Source organism: Oryx dammah, unplaced genomic scaffold (assembly GCF_014754425.2).
Source record: "Oryx dammah isolate SB20612 unplaced genomic scaffold, SCBI_Odam_1.1 HiC_scaffold_2, whole genome shotgun sequence".
In the NCBI taxonomy this organism is placed as follows: Eukaryota; Metazoa; Chordata; class Mammalia; order Artiodactyla; family Bovidae; genus Oryx; species Oryx dammah.
In genome coordinates this window covers 79253719-79275593 of record NW_024070186.1, presented here as the reverse complement: position 1 = coordinate 79275593, position 21875 = coordinate 79253719, and the positions used below count along the sequence as shown (strand labels likewise).

The 21875-nt window shown below is 40.0% G+C and overlaps 1 protein-coding gene across 5 annotated transcripts in view; it reads right to left on the bottom strand.

Annotated features, from left to right (window-relative positions):
- TP63 (tumor protein p63) overlaps positions 1-21875 on the bottom strand; it is a 262976-nt gene that overhangs the window by 3526 nt on the left and 237575 nt on the right. For 3 of the 5 annotated variants that reach the window (XM_040253139.1, XM_040253130.1, XM_040253148.1), the window contains 4 exons: positions 19931-20067; positions 6807-6964; positions 4298-4442; positions 2604-2697 (listed from right to left, as the gene is read on the bottom strand). In XM_040253139.1, coding sequence (XP_040109073.1) covers positions 2604-2697; positions 4298-4442; positions 6807-6964; positions 19931-20067 — 534 coding nt within the window. Of the gene's footprint in view, positions 1-2603; positions 2698-4297; positions 4443-6806; positions 6965-12219; positions 13638-19930; positions 20068-21875 lie in introns of those variants that run through there. The other 2 variants (XM_040253157.1, XM_040253166.1) reach the window with 2 other exon arrangements.

Below are 21875 nucleotides of genomic sequence, written 5' to 3'. Positions count from 1 at the left end.
CAAATCTACCTGGCTCTAATCACTAGAAGAAAGATATTAATAGAATGCTACCACTTCTCATATGAGGAGACAGGAAAAAAAATTACAAATACTAAATACTTACAACATGCCAGGCATTCAATTAATCATTTTTTATTCATCATCCTATTTAATGCTAAGATTTGTGGTTGGTATTATTATGCCTATTTTATAGACAGAAAAGCTGAAGATCAGAGACGTCAATAAATCTAAAATTATACAATTAAGTGAATGAACTGGAAACTCAGGACAGCCTCTGAACCTGTAACTGTCCTAATGGTCAAAAGGTCTTTTGGTGTTTGGATCAATCAGGGTATCAAAACAAAGAGTATATGTCCATGTTCTATGGATGGGGGCAGAAGGCATTACAAAGATGATTGATCTTAACTAACTGTGGTAGCATCTCTGTTTATCTGCATTAGTTCTTCATTAGCCTGTTTTAGTGATGGTTGGCATTTTTTTATGGAGCAGCATGGTAGGTGGAAAGAACATTGTGCTTGGCATCAGAAGACCTTGGCAGAAGCTCTTATTCTGTCACTGACTAGCTAGCTCTAGACTTCCTTCAAGTCATTTATTTCCTACTGGCCTCAGTTTCCTCATTGACAAAATGGGATACAATTCCTTTTTAGGTCAACATATAATGTGGACTCATATGCTAATGTGGATGTGAAAGTATATTGCACATTATAAAGCATACTATGTAAATCTCAGTCATCTGTGTTATTACTATGTTATATCATGATTAACCCATTCTTGCATCTTAGAGGGAATACTTATAAAAACACTGAAATTTAACCATATTCTTTCCAGGGAAGTATGTGAAGTAACTAAGACTGGTGTTGAGAGACAAGCTGAATAGTAAGTGTCTATTTCCAGTGATGAACAAGAAGAAGCTGAAGTGAGGATGCAGAAATTAGATAGCCTCCCAATATTTCTTAATTTGGAAATGAGCAGTATGAGTACTCTAATTTCCTATTCTAGCAGGAGAATATATTATAAAGAAGTTACTCCACAAATAGATAAGTCAGCATACCTCTGTATGCTTCTGAAACTCCAAATAAATCCAAAACTCTCTGAAAACTAGGCTCCATTGAACTGCATTACTCTCTAGATAGATCTGAACTTATCCTGATGGGCAGGATAGCTGTAGCCCAGAGCCTGGCTCAGGACCTAGCTAACACCAGCAGAGATGGACTTGTGGAGAGCATCGGCAGATCCTAACAACCAAACAGGCATCCTGACACAGTCCCCATTGGGGAGAAGTGGAAGACAAAACTTTAAAAATATAAGGAAGGGACAAAGTTCCTGTTCCATCATGTAAGGTTCTCAAACACAGTGCAACACAATGACTTGTGTCAAACTGCCTTCAATGGATGGACATCATTGTGAAGTTCTCAAAACCTACTGGAACATACTCCTAAAGCTTTCTATGTGTCTTTCACTTGTAATTTCTTCCATTAGGGAGCAGCAGCCAGGGGTGATTGAGGGGCGAAGAAGGGCAGGCATCGGGGCAGTGCAGCATATGCTCATTACCGCAGGGCAGGGGTGTTCTTACACTGCACGGGCTGTCTCTGGCATCGGTGCTCAAGGAGGGGGGCAAAAAGAGGTCTCAACTACAGAAGCAGCAGCAGAGGCAGAGAATATCTTCTTCCACCAGCCCAAAGGGCCCCCTGGAAGCTAGAAGGGAGGAGAGTGAACCCCAAACAGAGCAGCATATAGCGTAGCCTGGGAGAAAAACCAGATTGCTGTAAACCAGAATGAAATGAGCTCCCTCCCATGTGAGCAGTAGTTCAAGAGGTACTGTAGAAGCAAGAGTAAGTTCCCTCCCATCCAGGTTGCTCTAAAGGCTATCAAAGCCAGAAGGCGGTGATTTTGAACCCAATTTGATTAACTGAGACCCAGAGAAGCAAAGTGATTACACCATGTTCTTATCACCACTAAAAAGCACAGCTGGGACTTGAACCCATAACCAGTGATCTTTCCCAGTGGTCAGGGATGCCTGGACCCTATTCTGGTAGATTTGATCATGAACAAACATATGGTTCTTATTGAGAGACACAGCTCAATCCCCTATCATGTCCTATTTTAAGGAAAGGCAGAAAAGTTCAATTAATAGGGTGAAAGGCCAGAAGCTTACACCTCAGGGTTCTATTCCTGGTTCTGACATCAACTAATCCAGACAAATGACTATACTGTTGTCCCCCCATGTTTTAAAGTAAGAATGACATCACTACCTTCTTGCTATCCTCCCTGGGATCTTACACCAATTAATGAGAACTTCCAGAAAGTCCTCTGAAGTCTTCAGAGATCATATATTCCTTGAAGGTGGGTACCAGATCTTTTTCCTACTCTGCACATAGTATGCATGTAATAGAAGACGGCTGACTGATCAGACAAGCTGAGGATGGCTGAGTCCTGAGCTTCTCAAATGTAGAGATGGAGGTCTGGGGATCTTTCTAATATGGTTATGGGTTTCATCAAAATTGAGGATTGAGAAACAGAGGGAATTCAATTACAAGGTGGATGTCACCAGAGGGAGGAAATTAAGAAATAAAACTCAAGAGAAAAGTCTAACAGTTACTTACATCCATGGAGTAATGCTCAATCTGATAGATGGTGGTCAGCCCCTGGGTCGTGAAATAGTCCAGACATGATGAACAGCCCAACCTTGCTAAGAAACTGCAGAGGGAGGAGGGAAGAGGAAGGAGGAAACAGAAAAAGAAAGTTCACCCCAACTGCATTGGCAAGATAAAGGAAAACCCAACATTTTTCCCTGGGATGCCCTATAGAAGAGACTAGGGTATATAAAATATATGTGGGGCCTTGGATTGGAGGTTTGGGGGTGATTAGAAGGCAATGGCACCCCACTCCAGTACTCTTGCCTGGAAAATCCCATGGATGGAGGAGCTTGGTGGGCTACAGTCCATGGGGTCGCTAAGAGTCAGACACGACTGAGCGACTTCACTTTCACCTTTCACTTTCATGCATTAGAGAAGGAAATGGCAAGCAACCCACTCCAGTGTTCTTGCCTGGAGAAGCCCAGGGACGGGGGAGCCTGGTGGGCTGCCGTCTATGGGGTCGCACAGAGTCGGACACGACTGAAGCGACTTAGCAGAGCAGCAGCAGCAGCAGTGACATGAACTTTAATTTAGATCTACAGAGATTAAAGTCAACTGTTGAAGGATTCCTGCAGAGCAGAGATTTTTCAAATGATGGATAAGTGGAGTTCCAGGGGTTGCATATCAGAGCCTTAGGAGCCATTGCAGGGGGTGAAAGGAAGGAGGCCAGTGCTCAGGTTTCCAGTCCTCTTGCCTCCTGGCTCTTTACTTCAAAAATAGCGTCTCCACTTTGATTGTCTGTATCTGAGGTTTCTGAGAATGGTTTATGTGGCTAAGGAAAAATTGTGGGCCACTATACTGTGAAGTCATCAATGCTTTCTGATTTATGTCCTCTTCAGGATACAGATCCCCTTCTTTTCTTTCCTGGTCTCAGGTCAATGGTACCACAATCATCACAGAGCCAAATACGGATGGGATGAGACATGCATTTGGCCATCTTTCTGACTGACACTGCTAACGCTGCTGGATCAATCATGTGGGCACCAACACCTATTATTCCAGCAGCCAAGTGAAAAAGTCCTGCACATGAAGCCCGAGCAGATGCCAGGCAACAGGCATGAGATGTGGACACCTACACTTGCCTCTGCTGGAAACAAACTTCTAGGCTTCATGGCTTTCTTTCTTCTAGCTATCTGAACTCCCTTTCCTGGAATGTCCCTGTTTCTCATATGACAAAGCAGAAGAGGCCACTGGCTTCTTGAGAGTCCCTGTCATTTTTGCTAACATTCAAACTTTTTGATGGACATTCAGCTTCAAAATAGTGATCCCATGGTGGTTGAGAGCTATGAGGCCTAGAGAGCAGGAAAGGGAGCAAGATAGCAAGTTGACTGCCCTTTTGGGAACCCCAGCCCTGAGCACCAATTTAAAGGTCACAACTGACTATAAAAATATGATGGAGGAGTAAGGGAGTAAGTGAAGATGGAGAAAACAGGCATGGATACTTATATGCCTATCAACTCACATTTTCACTTTTTCCCATGTTGATTATTGTGGTTACTTTGATTAAATACTACTGATGACTCCATAGATGAGAGATAACTGAACTTGAACCACAGGGTTGCTTCTTTCTTTCCAACTATGCTATTCACTTTGACAGTGTCCACCCTCCACCACCCAGAGATGCTTAGGACAGGCCCCCAGGGGACATGCTGTGGACTCACCTGACAAGGCTGCAATCTGTGGGGTACGGAGGTGGGGGGGTGCAGTGGGAGGTGGATGGCATGGAGAGTGGGGGAGGGAGGGCTTGGGTGGGGCTGAGTCCATTCATGTCTCCAGCCATTGGCATGTGGGTGCCCATCATAGGAACTGAACAGAAGCAGGAGGAACAGAGAGGGTTACTGCCGTTATCACATACCAGCATCCCAGTGGTCCATCTCACCTGGTTTAACGTTACCAAGGGTCTACTCTACCAGCCTTCCTTTCCAGTCTTATCTCTTACTACATCCCTCTAAGCACCCTGCATCTCACTGAACAGAAGAGTTACCAAACTCCAAACTAATGACATACTTCTTGACTACGGTACATGTTCTTAGAACAATCTCTTCCCATTCTGTTTTCTACTTCTACTGCTCTGTCTCCTTGTAATACTTGCTGCTCCTGATGTTAATACCATTCTCCTTGTATTTGCCTTCCTGAGTTATATTTCTGCCTCCTTCACTAGGCTAATCTCTTTAAGCATGGAGATTAGACCTGATGCATGTCTGGTTCCCCAGAGACCCAAGCACAGTGCCTGGCATAGAGCAGATGCCCAGGAAACTTAAATTATGTGAACAAATGAACAAATCCATGAATGAGACAGGGCCCTTTGGGCTACTGGTTTGGGAATGAGAGAATTCACTGCAGTATTTGTAGGGAACTAAATGTCTCAGAAGGAAGGAGGCAATGAAAGACCCTAGTTCTTTCTTTCTGGTCCATTTCAGGATTATGTTTGGGAATGACACCAACCTGGACTGATTTCTTACTAAAGAACAAACTGTAAACACTCACCTATAGAGAAGAAAAGCTCAATACCAATAATAATTATGAAACAGATTTTGTTTTTAGGTATAAAAGAATATAAAGCACAATAACATGTCCACAAAAAGATGAAGGTAATTTGCTTCTATTTTAGTGAATTGTCGTTTACCAAAGGGGAAAGTCCTCTACCACCAGCTAGTCAGCTAGAGAGCACAGGCCAAGAACGTTTCATCAGTTCCCCTCTGACTTTCCTGATGCCACCAGAGGAAAACTATTAAGCATAAATAAGGAAAAAAGGACACGAACTGTTACACAAATGTGAAGGATCATTACCACTATCCCTATTTTGTCATCTCAAAACAAAGTTGAGGACTTTAAGATCTCATCAGAGAGAAAGCAAATAATAATAATAATAAATGGTTCCTTCTCCTTTTATTGCCAAAGTAGTAGGCCTATTGAGGGGTCAGGTTTAGTCTTACGATGTATTTGTCACTAGTGAGAGAGTGGTCTGGCTCTAATGTCTGCATTGCCATACCAAGGAACCAAACCTCATATACCTCTGATGTCAATACAGTCTGAACAGGTGCTATCAGAACCAGAGAGAGTCACAATCCGAGCCTCCCTGCCTGGATGGGAGCAGAGTTTGGAGGAGAATGGGTACATGTATATGTGTAGCTGAGTCCCTTTGCTGTATACCTTGAAACTGTCACAACGCTGTTAATCAGCTATACTCCAATATTAAATAAAAAGTTAAAAAAAAAAAGAAAACCCAGTCTCTCCAAGGCAACAGTGAAATGCAAATCTGAAGGATTGATAAAAAACATGAGGATTTCTAGGATAAGACTTAGGCACTGCTTTATGAGGGTGATTACAAGACACATGGGATGTATTTAGGCTTTGTAACCCTTCTGTATTTTTTTTCATCTCACTGTGTGTTTGCTATTTTTTTTTCTTTCAAGTTTGGATATCCACTCTGCTAGATTAAGTTCTAGTGGACAAGCTAATTATATTTACAGCAAAGCTATGTACTGATCATCATCCATTTCCAGGCTCAATTCACACATTTTCTCTTATAGTTATACTTAGTTGATATGAGGAATCTGTGTGTGAGTAAATAAAAGGGAGGCTCCTTTCTATATGTTGATTCTTTAATAACTGTGTATGAGATGAAGGGGATGAGTTGAGAAGACCAAAAGTGTGGAGTCACAGACTGATAAACTGTTAAGTGTGCAGAATGATAATTTTATGAATGGAAAACTGAGCATTAGATCAGAGAGGTGACTTGTCCAGAGTTACACAGCTAATACTGCAATGGAGTCCAGACTACAATCTTTTTCTCTAGATTTTAAGTCCACCACACTATGCTGCTTCCAACAAGTTGGCCAGGTTTCCTACCAATAATCTCAAAGATTGTAGAAGGTGGGTCGTCATCCAGGTTGGCAGGAAGCAGCCTGTTCTTTCTACAGATATCCTTATCCCTACTAAAGGAATAGCCTTCTCCATCTCTACCAATGTGCTTTGCAATGAGTCACAGATCTTAAAAGTGAGACAACTTTGCCCAAGAGAAATTTAAGCCACTCAGCTTCGATCTGTCCTGTCTCTTTGTGCCTCGCATACAGCTTCAGAGCACGCCTTCCCTGATCCCAGAGCAGAGTCTTCCACTACACTAGCCCTGCTGGTCCTCCAGCTGCGGCTCAAGGGAGATGTTCTTACTGTTGGCTCCCATGCCATCAGGAATGGTGGTGGGAGTGAGGGCGTTGCGCTGCTGAGGGTTGATAAGCTGGCTCACGGAAGGCAGCTTGTTCATGCTGTTCATTTTGTTCAGAGGTGGGGAGCTGTTACCGTAGGAAGACTGAGACTGCATCGAGGTCCTGGGAACACAAACATGGAAGTATGGTAAGCACAGGATGCTGAGGAGTGGGGACCGGTCATTTCCAACAGGTCTCAGATTAAAACATGGCCCTAACTATATAGGTGTAAAAATATTCCTCCAGAGCAATGACAGGAACTTATTTGTGTTTCCATCTGAGAACCTCTCCTGCCTTGGCAGGGATCACAAGGCTATCATCATATCATATGTTTCCTATGTGACTACAGGACAGAGATGAGTATCTTCCTAAAGCATCTCCTTTGTGAGAGGGGAAATCACTGCATCTTCTTCTCCCCCTTTTGTTTTCTCCATCCCTCTCAAGGTGAAAATCAAAAAGGGAAAAGAACTGAGTGAAGACCCAAAGGCTTATGAAAGACATGGAGATGGTGAGCTCAAATTGTGGCCGAGGTGTTTCGCCTATAGCTGGAGCTTGGCAATTTGGGATATGAAGAAAGTAACCATAAAGCCAATCAAACAGGGCATTTGGCAGCCATCATGCAGAGGCCTCAACACGGAAACATGCCTTCTCAGCTTAGCTGTTTCTGGGCCATGAGGGAGCCCATCAGAATACCAACAGCCTCTCTACACAGAGGGAATCTGAGAGTCCAAACAACTGTTCTGTTCAGCTTCCACAAGTCTCTGGGGCCTGTGTGTGTGTGTGTGTGTGTGTGTGTAAGCTTCCACAAGTCTCTGGGGCGTGTGTGTGTGTGTGTGTGTGCAGGCACTCAGTTGTGTTCGACTCTTTATGACCCCATAAACTGTAGCCTGCCAGGTTCCTCTGTCCACAGAATTTTTCAGGCAAGAACACTGGAGTGGGTTGCCATTTCCTACTCCAGGGGATCTTCCCCACGGAGAGATCAAATCTGTGTCTCTTACAAAGGGAAGAAGAAACACAGTTTTCCATTCAGCATGACTTTGATTTGCAAACTAACTAGAACTGGTTTGTCCTACTATGTATTATGGCTTCCCTGGGCACAGTGGTAAAGAATCCACCTGCAGTGCAGGAGATGCAGAAGACAGGGGTTCAATCTCTGGGTCAGGAAGATCCCCTGGAGGCGGGCATGGCAACCCCCTCTAGTATTCTTGCTGGGAAAATCCCATGGACAGAGGAGCCTGGTGGGCTATGGTCCATGGTGTCACAAAGAGTCAGACAGGACTGCAGCCACTGAGAATGTACACAGCACTATGTATTATATTATATATGACATTCCCTATTCAGCTGCCATTCCTGACTTTAAACTAGTGATTTCTACCAGAATTAGGGGATATGGAGTCAGAAATTCAAGAATTGAGTCTTCCTTCAGCGTATATTAGAAAGCTATAGGTCTCTGTGCAAGCCAGTAAACACCCCTCACCAGAAAACTAAAATGTATGTAAACTAAATATATATATACTTACTGCATGAGTTAGATGCTAGACATGGGGAAACTCATAAGAAATTATCTCATCTTTGAGAAGCTCATAGAACAAAGGATATATGGTGATTATAATCCAACCAACCTTGTAGAGCAATGGTGATAACTGAACAAGATAAGATGAGGAAGAATTGTACACACTATCAGACACTATCAGGCATTTACAGTGAGTAATCTGTGCCCCTAAAATGAAGATTGGGTTGAGCATGTAAAAGGGGAAAACCTCCCCTATGACACTTTTCAAATAAGATGTATTATTTTGTTCCTATTTGTCTCCTCCCTGTTGGAGCCATACAAACTTGCATAGTCAAGTTTTGTTTGTGTGTATATCAGATTTAGAAGGCTCTGTACATGAATCCAAGTTCCAAACAAGCATGGTATAATAATGTCTGAAAAAATAACAAGTGGCTCTAACACCTGAGTGCTACAGTAGTGCTAGGCTTGGACTTCAAAGCTGCCACTCTGCATCCTCCATAATTACACAAAACATAGAAGCCTCCAACCATATTACTGAATGAGCCTTGGCTAGAGGAATTCAAATAATAGGCTATATTTGCATAAATGAACACAACAATTAACGTGCAATTGACAATTCAGCTGTATTTTACCATTGCTGCCTTAAAGCGGGAGGGTACTGATTTCTCACGTTAGCCCTCCTCAAGAAAACAAGTTTAGATCCTTGTTGTATAAACAGGTGTTTATATAATAAACTCTCCCAATTGTAAGATTCTTCAGGTTACCAAGCTCTCCTTTATCCATTTTCTGAATGAGTCTCACATGGATGTGGGATGGCAGGGTAGTGATGGGCAGAAATGATAATGCCTGTTGTACAGATGGGTAAATATAATACTCTAAGAAAAAGTGGACCCAAGTCACACATGGCTGTAAATGATGAGCTGAGAGGGCTCTTCTCTTAGTCCAAAGCATTCCATTTTGTGGCACCTTCCCAGAAGTAAGGCAGTGCAACACATTACATAATCAAGAAGTAGGTAAAGTAGTGAGGGAAACATAGGAGGCTGAGATAAAGTGTGGAATGAAGGATATAGTAAAGGGAGTCCTACCTATCCCCAGGTCCACTCCACCCCTGTGCAGAAGCCTTGCATGAGTCAACACTTTTGAATATACCTAGGAACATCTGTTAAGTCCATATTGAATTCCAAGAAAGCTCAGAGCAGGATGACCAAGAGAAACTTCACCAAGTGCTTCTTCCTTTATCTTTACCCCCCACAAAGTAACAAAGAGGCCTGGTTGCCAAGACTCCAGAGGCAGACTGGTCCTCTGTAACCTAAAGAAAAGTCTACTTATCCCTCCTACCCTCCCCAATCAGTCACATGTACAGCAAGAACTAATAGAAACGTTCTTTGAAGCATTAATGTCCACCACTAGGAAAGTGAAAGTGTATTTAAAAGCTCTGAATTTTCCCTGGACCCTTAATTATAGTGAATGCCTTCTTCCACATCCTATTACAATTCCCTTCTCCTGTTCCCTTTGTGGTCTTTGTTTTTCTATAATTTTATTAGTTCATTTTAAGCCACCTAAACTATTTTTGAGGAAGGTAGGTCACAAGTCATAGATGAACAAAGAAGGAACATGAATTTTGGAGCCAATCAAAACATCTGGGTAAATATTTTAGATCTGACCCAAATCAGTTAAGGGATTTTGGGTTTTATACAAGTCTCTCCAGTCTCATTTTCTTAATCTGTAGAACAGGTATTACACTCACTCCAGAAGACTTGCTATGGAGATTAAATCAGATTATGTAAGAGTCCTGGATATTGTCCTGTAAATTGTAGGTGCTTAAGAGACATTGCTGCCTTTTGCTCTTCCCCTCCAGCTCCAAATGTTTAATATTTTAGTGTGTAGTCAAGGGGATAAGAGGTGTCAGTTTAAGAATAAGAAGAAGTGGCAAGGACTCTTAGCTGGACAAATCCAGAAATTAGGGTGAAGAGATGAATAAGAGAGTCTGAAAAGTGCAGAAACTTTGAATGCATCTCCTTTAATGCTGAAGTGAGTGTTAAAACTACAAGGAGAAAAGTTGTGGTCATCTGTTTATTATAAGCTTGTATGTCTGATGTAGAAAATATTCTGAACATCTCTATGTGCTCTGGAAAAGGGAGCAAAGCTGAAAAAAAATTATAACCAATTTAAAGGCCTTGAAGAACAATTTTTTTCTCCTTTACAAATATAATGTCACAATGTTTGAGCAGACAATCCTAAATATTGCTGGGGCATATTAAGAGATGGAAAAAGTGTTCAGAGACAACATAACCTGTGCTGTTATGGTTTCTGTCCCCACTCAAAAATGAAAACGTGCACACACACAATACACACAGACTAAATGGAAAAAGTAGGAATTTAGATACCCCCAGAAAAATAACAAGGTGTAAGCCTCAGGTCATTTTCTCCAGAGGCACTTTAGATTTTTTCAGGAATCCAACATACAAAAATTAGAAAAGGTATGTTCCATGTATTTCTAGTTTTGAGTAGAAGTCCTGGGAAAATCAAGTTCTAGTTCTTAACGCTGATAATGTAGGTTTCTGTGTACATTTCTAGGAATAAAATCCCATATCTCAGAACCACAGGAGAGCTTTAGGATCATCCAGGATTGAAATCGGGTTTCCCAGTTCAGAGTCTAGCGAGTATCTATGTGGCAGAGAGTTAAGATTCTTAAGAAGACACAAATTCAAAGTCTTCTCTGTTTTGCTGGAGATGCCTAGAATTCCACCAAAGGATTCCTTCTGTGTCCTTCAATCTTCCACTGCTAAAGAAAAGATAACTCTCTAGTGGAATCTGGCAATGACAGGGTGAAGTATCTTACCAAGCCATTGCTGGAGTGCAGTCTCAGATCCTGAAAACACCACAGGTATGAGAGGGTCAAAAAAAAAGAGGGGGGCAGTGGGTGGAAAGACATGGAACATGAGAATAGGAATGGTTCCTCTTGGAAATTCTGCCCAGTACCATCCCGTGTGTAACTTTGCTCCCTATCTGGGGAATTTTGCTTCTAAAGACAAAAGACAGTGTTTCTTTTCCAGCTAGATCAACTGTAATTATAAAATATGTTCCATCAGCTCACATATATGCATGTATATAAACATTACTACAAACCCATTAAGAACTTCCATAAAAAGAGAGTGAATTTCAGAACAAAAAGTCTGAAAGAAAGTGCAAATGTTAAAAAACTAAACAAGGAATTTGTGAATTCCTTAAAAGGAAAGTGAAACCTGTACCAGTGTAACAAGACAATTGATTTCACTATTCTACTTTTATCTCAAACATAAACAAGTTTTTTCTTAAGTGCTTTTCTAAGCAACTATACTATTTTTATTTAGAAAAATAGTTTTTGAAGTTTTAAAAAAGAGTTACTCAAAGATCAGAAAATGTAATTTTCTTTTTCAAAGCATTGGACAACAGGTTCCACTACAGATTTCTGGATATTTTCTATGGCCTTTGTCACAGAAGCCAAAATACTTAATAAATTGGAATTTCACTTAAATTTCTTCTAAAGAACTTGGCAGCTGAAGATATAACCTGAGACTTGTTCAGAGATGTAAACAAATGATACTTTAAGGGTCTAGCTCTTTATGATGAAATTTAACATGCACAGGGCTAAAACATATTTTCAAGTTAGTGTTGGCATTGAAATTTGTTTTTAGGATTGATGACCTTGATACAGAGTATCTTAAATAAAAACAGCAACTACTGACAATAGTGTAGACAGAACCCAAATGACCTATTCTGCTTGCTCTTTCGACTTACACATGGTACTTCAAGCACTTAAATGAAAATATTCCAGCATTTAAGAGATTTTTTAAAAAGCAAAAGAGACAGAAAAGAAAAACTGCAAGATAAACCAAGATGCAAAAGTTTATTGAAAATTAAAATCACACATCCATAAAGCAACAGCCTCAATAACAAGAAATCATTGCTGTGGTGACACAGAATAAAGAGCTGGTGACCTGGTGTGGGGAGAAGATTTTTTAAGTCTTTATATTATTATTTTTAAATATGATTTTTAAATGGAAATATATAGATCCTCTAAACTCACTGAACCAAAAAAAGTAAAGTCATCAACTCTAATATTTGGGCCAGGAGGGTTGACTTTAACATGTGTTTACTTGGACATCACTTAGACAAAACCTAAGTGTCCTTGACAAGACAGTTTGAACAATATTAGTGATATGGGTGACTTTAGGGTCAGACTGAGGGACAGGAACTCCAGAGATGTTAATCATAGATTTGGTGTTAGGATTTTGAATTCCACTTTGGGCACTGAAGAATGATATACGGCTGCCTGGAAGAATATCACCAGGGTAGTTATACCCTCTTCTTAAAATGACAAGAGGTTTACTTTCCTTGCGGTCCAAACACCAGTTTGGAGGGATAGGTCTCCAGGGTTTCCAGGAGCAAGGAAGACAGACTATCACATCAGATGCTGACATGGGTTGTTAGTGCAGGGTCTGACACAGCATTAATGAACTTTCTACTACATATGAGGGGAGGATACTGATGATGTATGTTCTCGAAAAGAAGAAAAGAATCATCCCCTACAGTGGTGACTTGTGGTAGTTATCACCTGTCTGCCCAGCAGTACATTTGACACCTTAGCTTGTTACTATTTGCAGTATCATTGCATGACCAGCATTAAAAGGGCCTGACTGAATCTCTCAGTCACCCACAGACAATAACAACTTTTTTTCTCCTTGTCTTAAAAAGACATCTAAGTTTGAGACCCGCTCAAAAGCTTCTTCATGAGTTTCAGAAACAACAGAAGGTAACAGAAAAGGGTTCCAATAAACATCGTAATGCCCCTCGTCCCAACCTGAGCTCCTCCCTCCTGAGAAACAACACAAAAGCTCACAGACAAACACAGAGGTTCCTGACAGACCCATACTAGATCTAAGGATACAGAATCTGCAGAAAACGTCCTTTCTTGTACAGTTTTGAGTCCCTTCAGAGATTTTCTCACTAATGGCTGTGTGCCTCTGAGCAGTTGGGTCTCTGAGCCAAAGCGTCTTCAAGTCCTGGTTACGAGGGCTGGATACACACACACATGTGTACACACACACCCACACACACACACACTCTCTCTCACACACACACAGAAACACAGTAAACACACACACTCAAAATACAGAGATGGGATTCTATGGGTACACTGATCGATTTGGGGGACTGGAATGTCTAAAGAAGGCGTCAGATTGTCTCGGGGTTTCTCTCCGCGGCTCCACAAGCTCATTCCTGAAGCAGGCTGAAAGGAGACTGCAGAGAGGAACCAGAGAAAAGAAAAGATGAAGGCTTAGGACTTCACATATTCAAATCCATTGAATGCAGAAACACTTCCTTCTACCTTCATGATCATAGCACAGTCAGAACAGAATGTCTGCAAGGCTTATTTTTATTCCTTTTTCTTTACCTTTAAAATCACTCAGAGATGACATTTCAAGATTTTGAAGAAGAAAGGAGAAAAGGTAGTGGTAGTTAGCCAGAACTGTGAGAATCATTTGTGGAAATTTTTCTTTTTAAGGCATTTTTTTTCCAGATCCTTTCTGAGACCAGGTTGGAACCCAAGCATATATATATAGTTTTAAGAAGTTCCACAAGTGATTCAGCTGAGGACTACTGAGACAAGGTAGGTCACGATGCTTAGTACAGCATTTGGCATACTGGACGCAATTAACTGCAAAAAGGAATGCAGAGACAAGAAGTAACTTCAATCTTTTGTGAAATGTCATCTGCCCAATTATAATGCCTCATTACTGTTCCTGTCTAGCCTAACTGTGAAGTATGAAGAAATATGATCTTATCAGTCTAGGGGCTGCATCATCCTGCCTTTGTAAAGCACTATTAATGAGCATTTTGTATGTGCCCAGATTGCAATGGATAAGTATCTTAATCCTTTCAGTCACAAACTTGGCCTAGAAATGCACATATCAAACTCATGAAAGCAACTTTTGCATAATGAAGAAATCAATTATGCTCAAGGATGCCAGGAACAAATCCTTTTATTTTGCTAAAGGTTGTGCAACCTCACAAGGTGTTAGGGAATTGCTACTCTGATGGCTTTTGAGTCACATGTGGTTATTTCTTGCAAAGGAACAAAGTCATTTTCCCTTAGTCAGGACTGAGATTTAGTAAATCCTCTCACCAGCAAGAATTGGGATCATCTTAAAGAAGATGCCAGAATACAACTTCTTTATAGTAGAGAAGTAATTTATTACCAACTAAAGAACAATGGCTTTGACTTTTTGTGTGGATACTACATCTTGGGGCTTCTCTTGGACAAAGGGTTGAATGAGACAACATGCAGAAATCATCTTTCACTTATGATAAAAGTGTCTGGACCAGAGGGGTACCCACTGAGACCTAAAACTGAGCTAAGTTCTGCAGTGAGACGTGAGAACTTAGAAAAGTGACTTAATCTATCTGAATTTAATTAATCTGAGGACATTTTTCATCATTACCAACTCAGAGCTAGTAACTCTCTCTCCTGACAACTTTCCAACATCTCCATGAAGTTCAAAACTAACTGGGTAAACTATAAATGCTTGTGTACTGCCATGACCTGTGAGGCTGAACTACATATTAACCTTTTCAAAAAAAAATCTACGAAACTAGGAATTTCAATCAAATAATCTGGAAATGCGGAAGATGGAAGATTTCTAAGTCAAACTTAGAAATACGGTATTAATCATATCTCTCAGTGAGAAAGATTTCTATTTTCTGCTTTCTCCCTAAAGAGATAGGACTTTACAATGAAACCACAAAGGTAAATAGTAACCACTTGATACAGAGACAGAAAAGTGGGAGTAAGCACTTACTTTGGTTTTACTAGGCTTCCCTAGTGGCTCAGCTGTAAAGAATCCACCTGCAATGCGGGAGACCTGGGTTTGATCCCTGGGTTGGGAAGATCCCCTGGAGAAGGGAAAGGCTATCTACTCCAGCATTCTGGCCTGGAGAATTCCATGGACTGTATGTTCCATGGGTCAATAGGTCACAAAGTGTTGGACATGACTGAGCAACTTTCACTTGGTTTTATTTTTATAACTTTCTTAACTAATGAAGCAGACCAAATCATTGTAAAGAGCTATATCCTTCAGATCTGATTCTGATCTTGGCTTTGCTATGAACTAGCTATGAACTCACAGGGGTAGTTAAGTGGGCCTCAGTTTTCCCAGATATGGTACAAAGAGGCTAGAACTAAGGTCTTGAAGCTCCTGTTCTGCTCTGATATTCTATGACCTATCTGACCAGTGAGCTGCTATCAGAAAGTGATCTGATCCTACAGGAGAAGGAAACATTAAGAGCTCCTCAGAATGTCCATATTTGTATTAAAAGTAAAATAAAACTCCATCCTGTAGAAACTCAAAAATAATTCTCCAGTCTAGGCTAAGTAAAATTTTAACAAAGTAATGCTGGCTTCAGATCAGGATGAAAGCCAAGAAGGAGAGTAAATTACAGAAGGAAAAAAATAATGAAAAAGAGATAGTATCGCTCTAAAGTACACAAGTCAAAAGAATTGCTAAGAAGGTTTCAAGTGGCTTCTGAAAAACTGTCTTAAGAGTTAATGTCCCTTGAAAATATGATGGTAAGGAATCTAGTGGCAAGAATGGGTCCAACTTGTCCTCTTACTAGATTTTGGCTTCTATGAACATAACTCCTTATGTTTATTCCAATCAACTAAAATAAAATTTCTTTATACATTGTATAAAACCTACTTATAACAATTAGAGCCACAAAAATTCAATGAAGATTTATCCTCCAGAAAGCCTATGATCATGAAGGTAATTGTGAAGGAATTTTTGAAAAAGGAAAACCATGCACAAATGAAAAGCAAACAGAGAGAAACATACTGGGACATTAACAGAAGCAATTAAAACTGAAAATACTCATTACTACCTTGTACAAAATGTATTCCCTTCCCACTGATTTTCCCTCCACTATAAAGAAAAGTATAAGATTGATTCCTCACTAGCATAATATTGGTACTAAATTTTTGCAAAGAATTCACAGGCTATCATAGGCATTTTCTAAGCTGATGTATTATTTTCAAATGATTGCCAGGGAATTAGATTTCTATTTTTGCTTGTCTAATTATTCGTGCTTTTTCTTGGAGATCTTCATAAAAATAAAAGAGCTGAAAAAAACTCAGCTGAAGACTACAGCAACTGGAGAATTTATATAGATGTATATCAAACAATGGAGGGAAATCCAGGTATATATAATGTAACAAAGACATAATTAGACCAAATGTCTATATTTTCCAAAGATCGCATTTTGCAGTCTGTTATATTTCCATGCACAAGTTATCACAGCTAAAGTTAGCTCTTAGACACTGTGGAAACAAGCAGTCAAAAGCATGCAATGGTACATACAAATGGATACCACAGGGAACTACAGGGCTACTAATTGCTCACTATTCATCTGTGACCACACGTGCAAAAAGTAAAAATATGTCTCTAAACTCTTTTGAGCTTCTTAAAATAACAATTTTAAGATGTAGTTTCTTCTTTGATGAAACAGATGGTTTGATGAAATATGAATTATAATAAAATGATTTCCCTTTAAAGTCATGTCAGCCAGTTAGGCTGGAGAAGTTATAAGCTCTGAATAACTCTCCATCTAGAGACACAGAGCTATGTATCCTCATGGATCCCATGTAAATGAACAAATGCACATGCCCTCAACTGACTGAAGTAGATTGTGTTGGCTCGTAAAATCTATAAAACTATGACACAAAACTATTCTTTCTATTGTGTGATGTAGACAAACTGTTTCAAATGTCCTATAAACTTACATGATGCTGAAAACAAACTTCCAGAGGCTATTTAAGATTCAAATAGTGTTCTGGTAAGTCAACACCAAATTGTAAACTATGGGAGGGCAGGAAACACATCTGTCTCATCTCTGTTTCTCATGCTTTCACATAGCAGATCCTTCAGAAAAAGCTTGTTCCATGTGTCATGTCAACTATTCTGGTCTTGGCTGATGAGGAACCATACTGTGTATCTAGATGGGCATGTCTAACTTCTTCAGCCGGAAGAAAGAGAAGAGAGAGCTCTGATAAAGACTGCTATTGCTTTGTTCTGAAATGTCACCCTAAAAGACTTTTTAAAATCTTGTAGTACTTCTCTACTTTAGGATATACAGATTAGCTTCCAAATACTGTTATTAAAAAAATATGAATGTCAAGAAGTCATGAAGGAGCCACTCTTTTATCTAGAAAGAGGACTGGAAAACTATAGTGAATAGGTTAAATATGGTCCAAAGACTAAGAATGCTTTCTACATTTTTACAAGGTGGAAACAATTCAAAAGAAAAATGTTTCATGACAAATGAAAATTATATGAAATTCAAATTCCAGTGTCCATAAAATAAAACTTTACTGTAACAGCTACTCTCATTTGTCTATATATTGTCTGTGGTTGCTTCTGTGTTTCTGAACAGGGGAGCTGTAAGAGACCATATATATGGACCAAAAAGCCTAAGATATTTGCTACTGGTGCTTTACAGAAAAAAAAAAAAAATGTTTGCCAAACTGTGTGGTAGAAGGTCAGAATCTACAAACCACACTATTTAAAATTGACAGAACTTTTCTCTTTAACTGAAAAAAAGACAGGAAATCATGGAGCAACTAGTTCGGCATTGAGTAACTCTTCTGACATTATTTTAGCTAAGTCAAACATTTCCAGGGTGAACTGAAAACGATCTGGGAGTCTGTCTCAATAGCATGATGTAAGTATCTTGGAGAAGGCATCTATCCGCTATGGGTCTGTAAAGGATATTACAGGTCTGTTTCTTTGATCCTTGTATGAGTTTATAAGAACTAAATCAGTTTTGCACTTAAATATATTAATATATATTTCTATTTGATATCCTAAATATTATATAAGGAGTGACAATGGAAATTCTGTAACCTTGAATTCTAATTCTCCTCTGGAGTACTCTGTATCCCCAAGGAACCTCCTGATTCAACCTTCCAGTCAGCCTTACTATAAAACTTTATAATTATGATTTGCAAAACTTCCGTGCTAGAAGAGAATGGCGAGATCCCTTTCAGGCAAAAAAAGTCTTAAATTGTCAAAGAGCCTGAAGTCCTTTAAAGAGAGAGTATCCTTGTTTTTTGTTCCTCTGCTGCCCACTCCATATCCCATAGTCAGTAGGTTTGGACTCAGAGAACACCTCCTGAGTATCAGAGATGCAGTTCAATCTCCTCAACTGCATTTATTTTGATTTAAAAAAGAAAAACAATACCTTTTTATTATACTTTTCATAGGTATTTCTCTAGGGTAGTTAATAATAAATGAGAAAAGATCCATTATTTATTGTTCATTTGTGTTCCTAATGTAAAAGACAATCTTTGTCATAGGCAAGATAGTTTTGGCTTCATTATTTTTTGCCTGAAGTGTAAAATGTCTACATTTTACATTGATCTATGGAGAAAATCCCATGGACAGAAGAGCCTGGTGGGCTAGAGTCCATGGGGTTGCTAAGAGTCGGGCACGACTGAGTGACTTCACTTCACTTTTCACTGTCATGCATTGGAGAAGGAAATGGCAACCCACTCCAGTGTTCTTGCCTGGAGAATCCCAGGGATGGGCGAGCCTGGTGGGCTGCCGTCTATGGGATCGCACAGAGTCGGACACGACTGAAGCGACTTAGCAGCAGCAGCAGCAACGGAGACTCTGGCAATACTTTCAGTAAGGACACAATAGATTTTCAGCTCACAAGTGATTATTCTTAACTACAGAAGGGGAAGTATAAATCAGAGTTCTGATTCACCAATTTCCCTTCCTTTCATAAGAGCTAATCTGTTCTGGTTAGGTATAAAGAACACCATCATCAAAGATCCAAGAATCAAGGTAAAATGAACATATAAATAGGTTGTATGTATATTCTAAAATGGTTGCAAAATCTGGCCTCACTGATGTAAACATGTATTGCTGGAAGACCTAGAATGAGGATGTTAAAACATTGGCAATGCGGCTCTATTTTGCCCTAATGCATCCAGATTTTCCCTAATGACCAGGCACTAGGACTCTGAATCCTCAACACAGCACTCAAAGAAGTCACTTATAGTGAAACCTATGTGCTGTCCCTAGTCTATAATGATTTTCCCAAAAGTGGATTGTGTGCATCCCAGCCAAGGGACAAGATAAGATATTGGGATGAGTAAAAACTATGTGACTTTAAATAGACACATTATTACTAGAATAGAGGGTGTATTCAGAATTCTACTATTGATAGCTGTGTATGGATCAGGGGCATAGAGAAGAAAACTAATTCTATTAGTGTGAGTCTTTTTTCAGAATTCACTTGAAATGGTTTCAATTCAACTTCAGAATATAGATGTAACTTGTCAAAGGGAGGGTTATAAGAAACATAGAAGATTGTTGAAGCAGAAAAAGAAGTCCCCAAACCAGCTCATGTGAACCTACCAATTTCTGCTGTCTCATAACCTCACCTTTTACATCAGCCAACAACCATCCTGTGGCCAATCTGAATACACAGTCATCTTAATCACATCTGCTAAAATGACACAGGGACACACTCACTGTTTCTGAAGTAAATGCTGGTGCTGCTGTTGCTGCTGCTGCCTGTAGGTTTCAATCGTGTGCTGAGGAAGGTACTGCATGAGTTCCAGGGATTCTTTGATCTTCAGCAGCATTTCGTAAGTCTCACGGCCCCTTACCTACATAAAAGAGCAGAAGGAAAGAGACAAAAAATGAAGAATTGTAGAACCATCAGAAGTACAGTCAATCCTCTTTATTTGTGGATTGTGCTTGGATGAATTCACCTACTTGCTAACATCTATTTATAATACAAAAATCAGTATTTCCCAGACAGGGGCATAATGATGGAAAGTTGAGTGTCCCAACATGCATGTTCCCAGCTGAGGGTGAAGAAGGTGATGTTCCAACTTCTTGTTTCAACTCTTATGTTGGAAATAAGTGTCCTTCTCATAGCCTATTTAGGGCCAAAGTTTTTACTTTTCTGTACTTTTTGGAGGTACATTTTTTGGTTTAAAATAGTTCCCAAAGGCAGCTTCAGTGCTCTCTAGTGCTCCTAAATGCAAATACACTATAATGTGCCTTATGGAGAAAATTCATGTTAGATAAGCTTAGTCCAGCCATGAGCTGTAGTGGTATGGATTCTGCCTTCAATGTTAATGAATCAACGTGCATGTGTGCAGGCACGCTCAGTAGTGTCCAACTCTTTGCAACCCCACAAACTGTGGCCCACTAGGCTCCTCTGTCTATGGGATTTTCCCAGCAAGAACATTGGCATGGGTTGCCATTTCCTCCTTCAGTAATGAATCGACAGCATATATTAAATAAGAAACACACATGAAACAAGGTAATGCATTGATCAGTTGCTAAAAATGTGATCAGAAGCTCACAGGAATCTAATCCTGTATTTCTCATAGGAGCAATCATTCAGTATTTGATCGTGCAGTGTCCACAGTGACTTTATAAAGCCTAACTACCACAGATAACTAGAATTAACTGTAATTAAATCTGGAAAGACACAAGTTTTCAACAGGGGTAAAATGTGCTTCCCTCTTTAAGAGAGTCTCTTAAAAACTTTAAGAGGTCTGAGCAGAACCAGGACTAGAGAAAGGTGAGTGGAAAACAAAAGAGCACTTGTCTGACGTGAGAGTGAGTGTCTGTTACTCTGGGCATGCTGGCACATCGCCTGCCCCCTCCCTGCCAGAATTCAGAAATGGAAAGATTTTCTCTATCTTTTATTGGGTTAATTCCTACTTATCCCAGCTCTGGCATCATATTCTTTGAGAAGCTTTTCCTGACCTCAACCTTTTAGGCCAAGTCTTCCATTTTTCCCATGAGCTTCCAGTATCACCCTTAACATTACTGCAGTGTTGATTTCGTTATTATACCTCTTTGTCTCCTCACTAGGAGACAAGGTCGTGTAAGGTAAGAATTGTACCTTAATGATCTCTAATGGTCAGAGTCTAGCATTTCTGCCATTCAGCAAACACCAACTAAATTCATGCTAAATGAAGAGGTTTTTTTTCTTCACACATTTCAGTCTGGCTAATTCTTCACTAAAAATAAGATGTAACTGTTTATAGGGTATTTCCTCCAAGAGTACAAACTGAAATTTCATTAAAGAAACAGCTCTTCAGTGTGGTCTCTATCTCATCATCTGAAGACACATTAGAGCCTTCAGAATATCTAGTATAGCAGGAAAATGTTTAACTTAAGAGTTCACATACCAGTTTCCATATGTGGCCTGAGAAACAAGACATTGAGAATCTCAGCTAACTCACTGTCTGACTGTTCTACCAGCAAGCAGTCTAATTCCCTGTCCTGACTGACCTTTAGGGCTCAAGAAGGAAGGGCTAGTGAGCATGGCACACCCAAACCTGTGGCTTAATTTCAATCCCAGCCAAATCTCCTGGCCCAGCTTGTCTGTATCTCAAGTCAGTGTAGATGACATCAAGAGCCGTAGTGGTTACCAAAGCTTTGCTGCCACTTT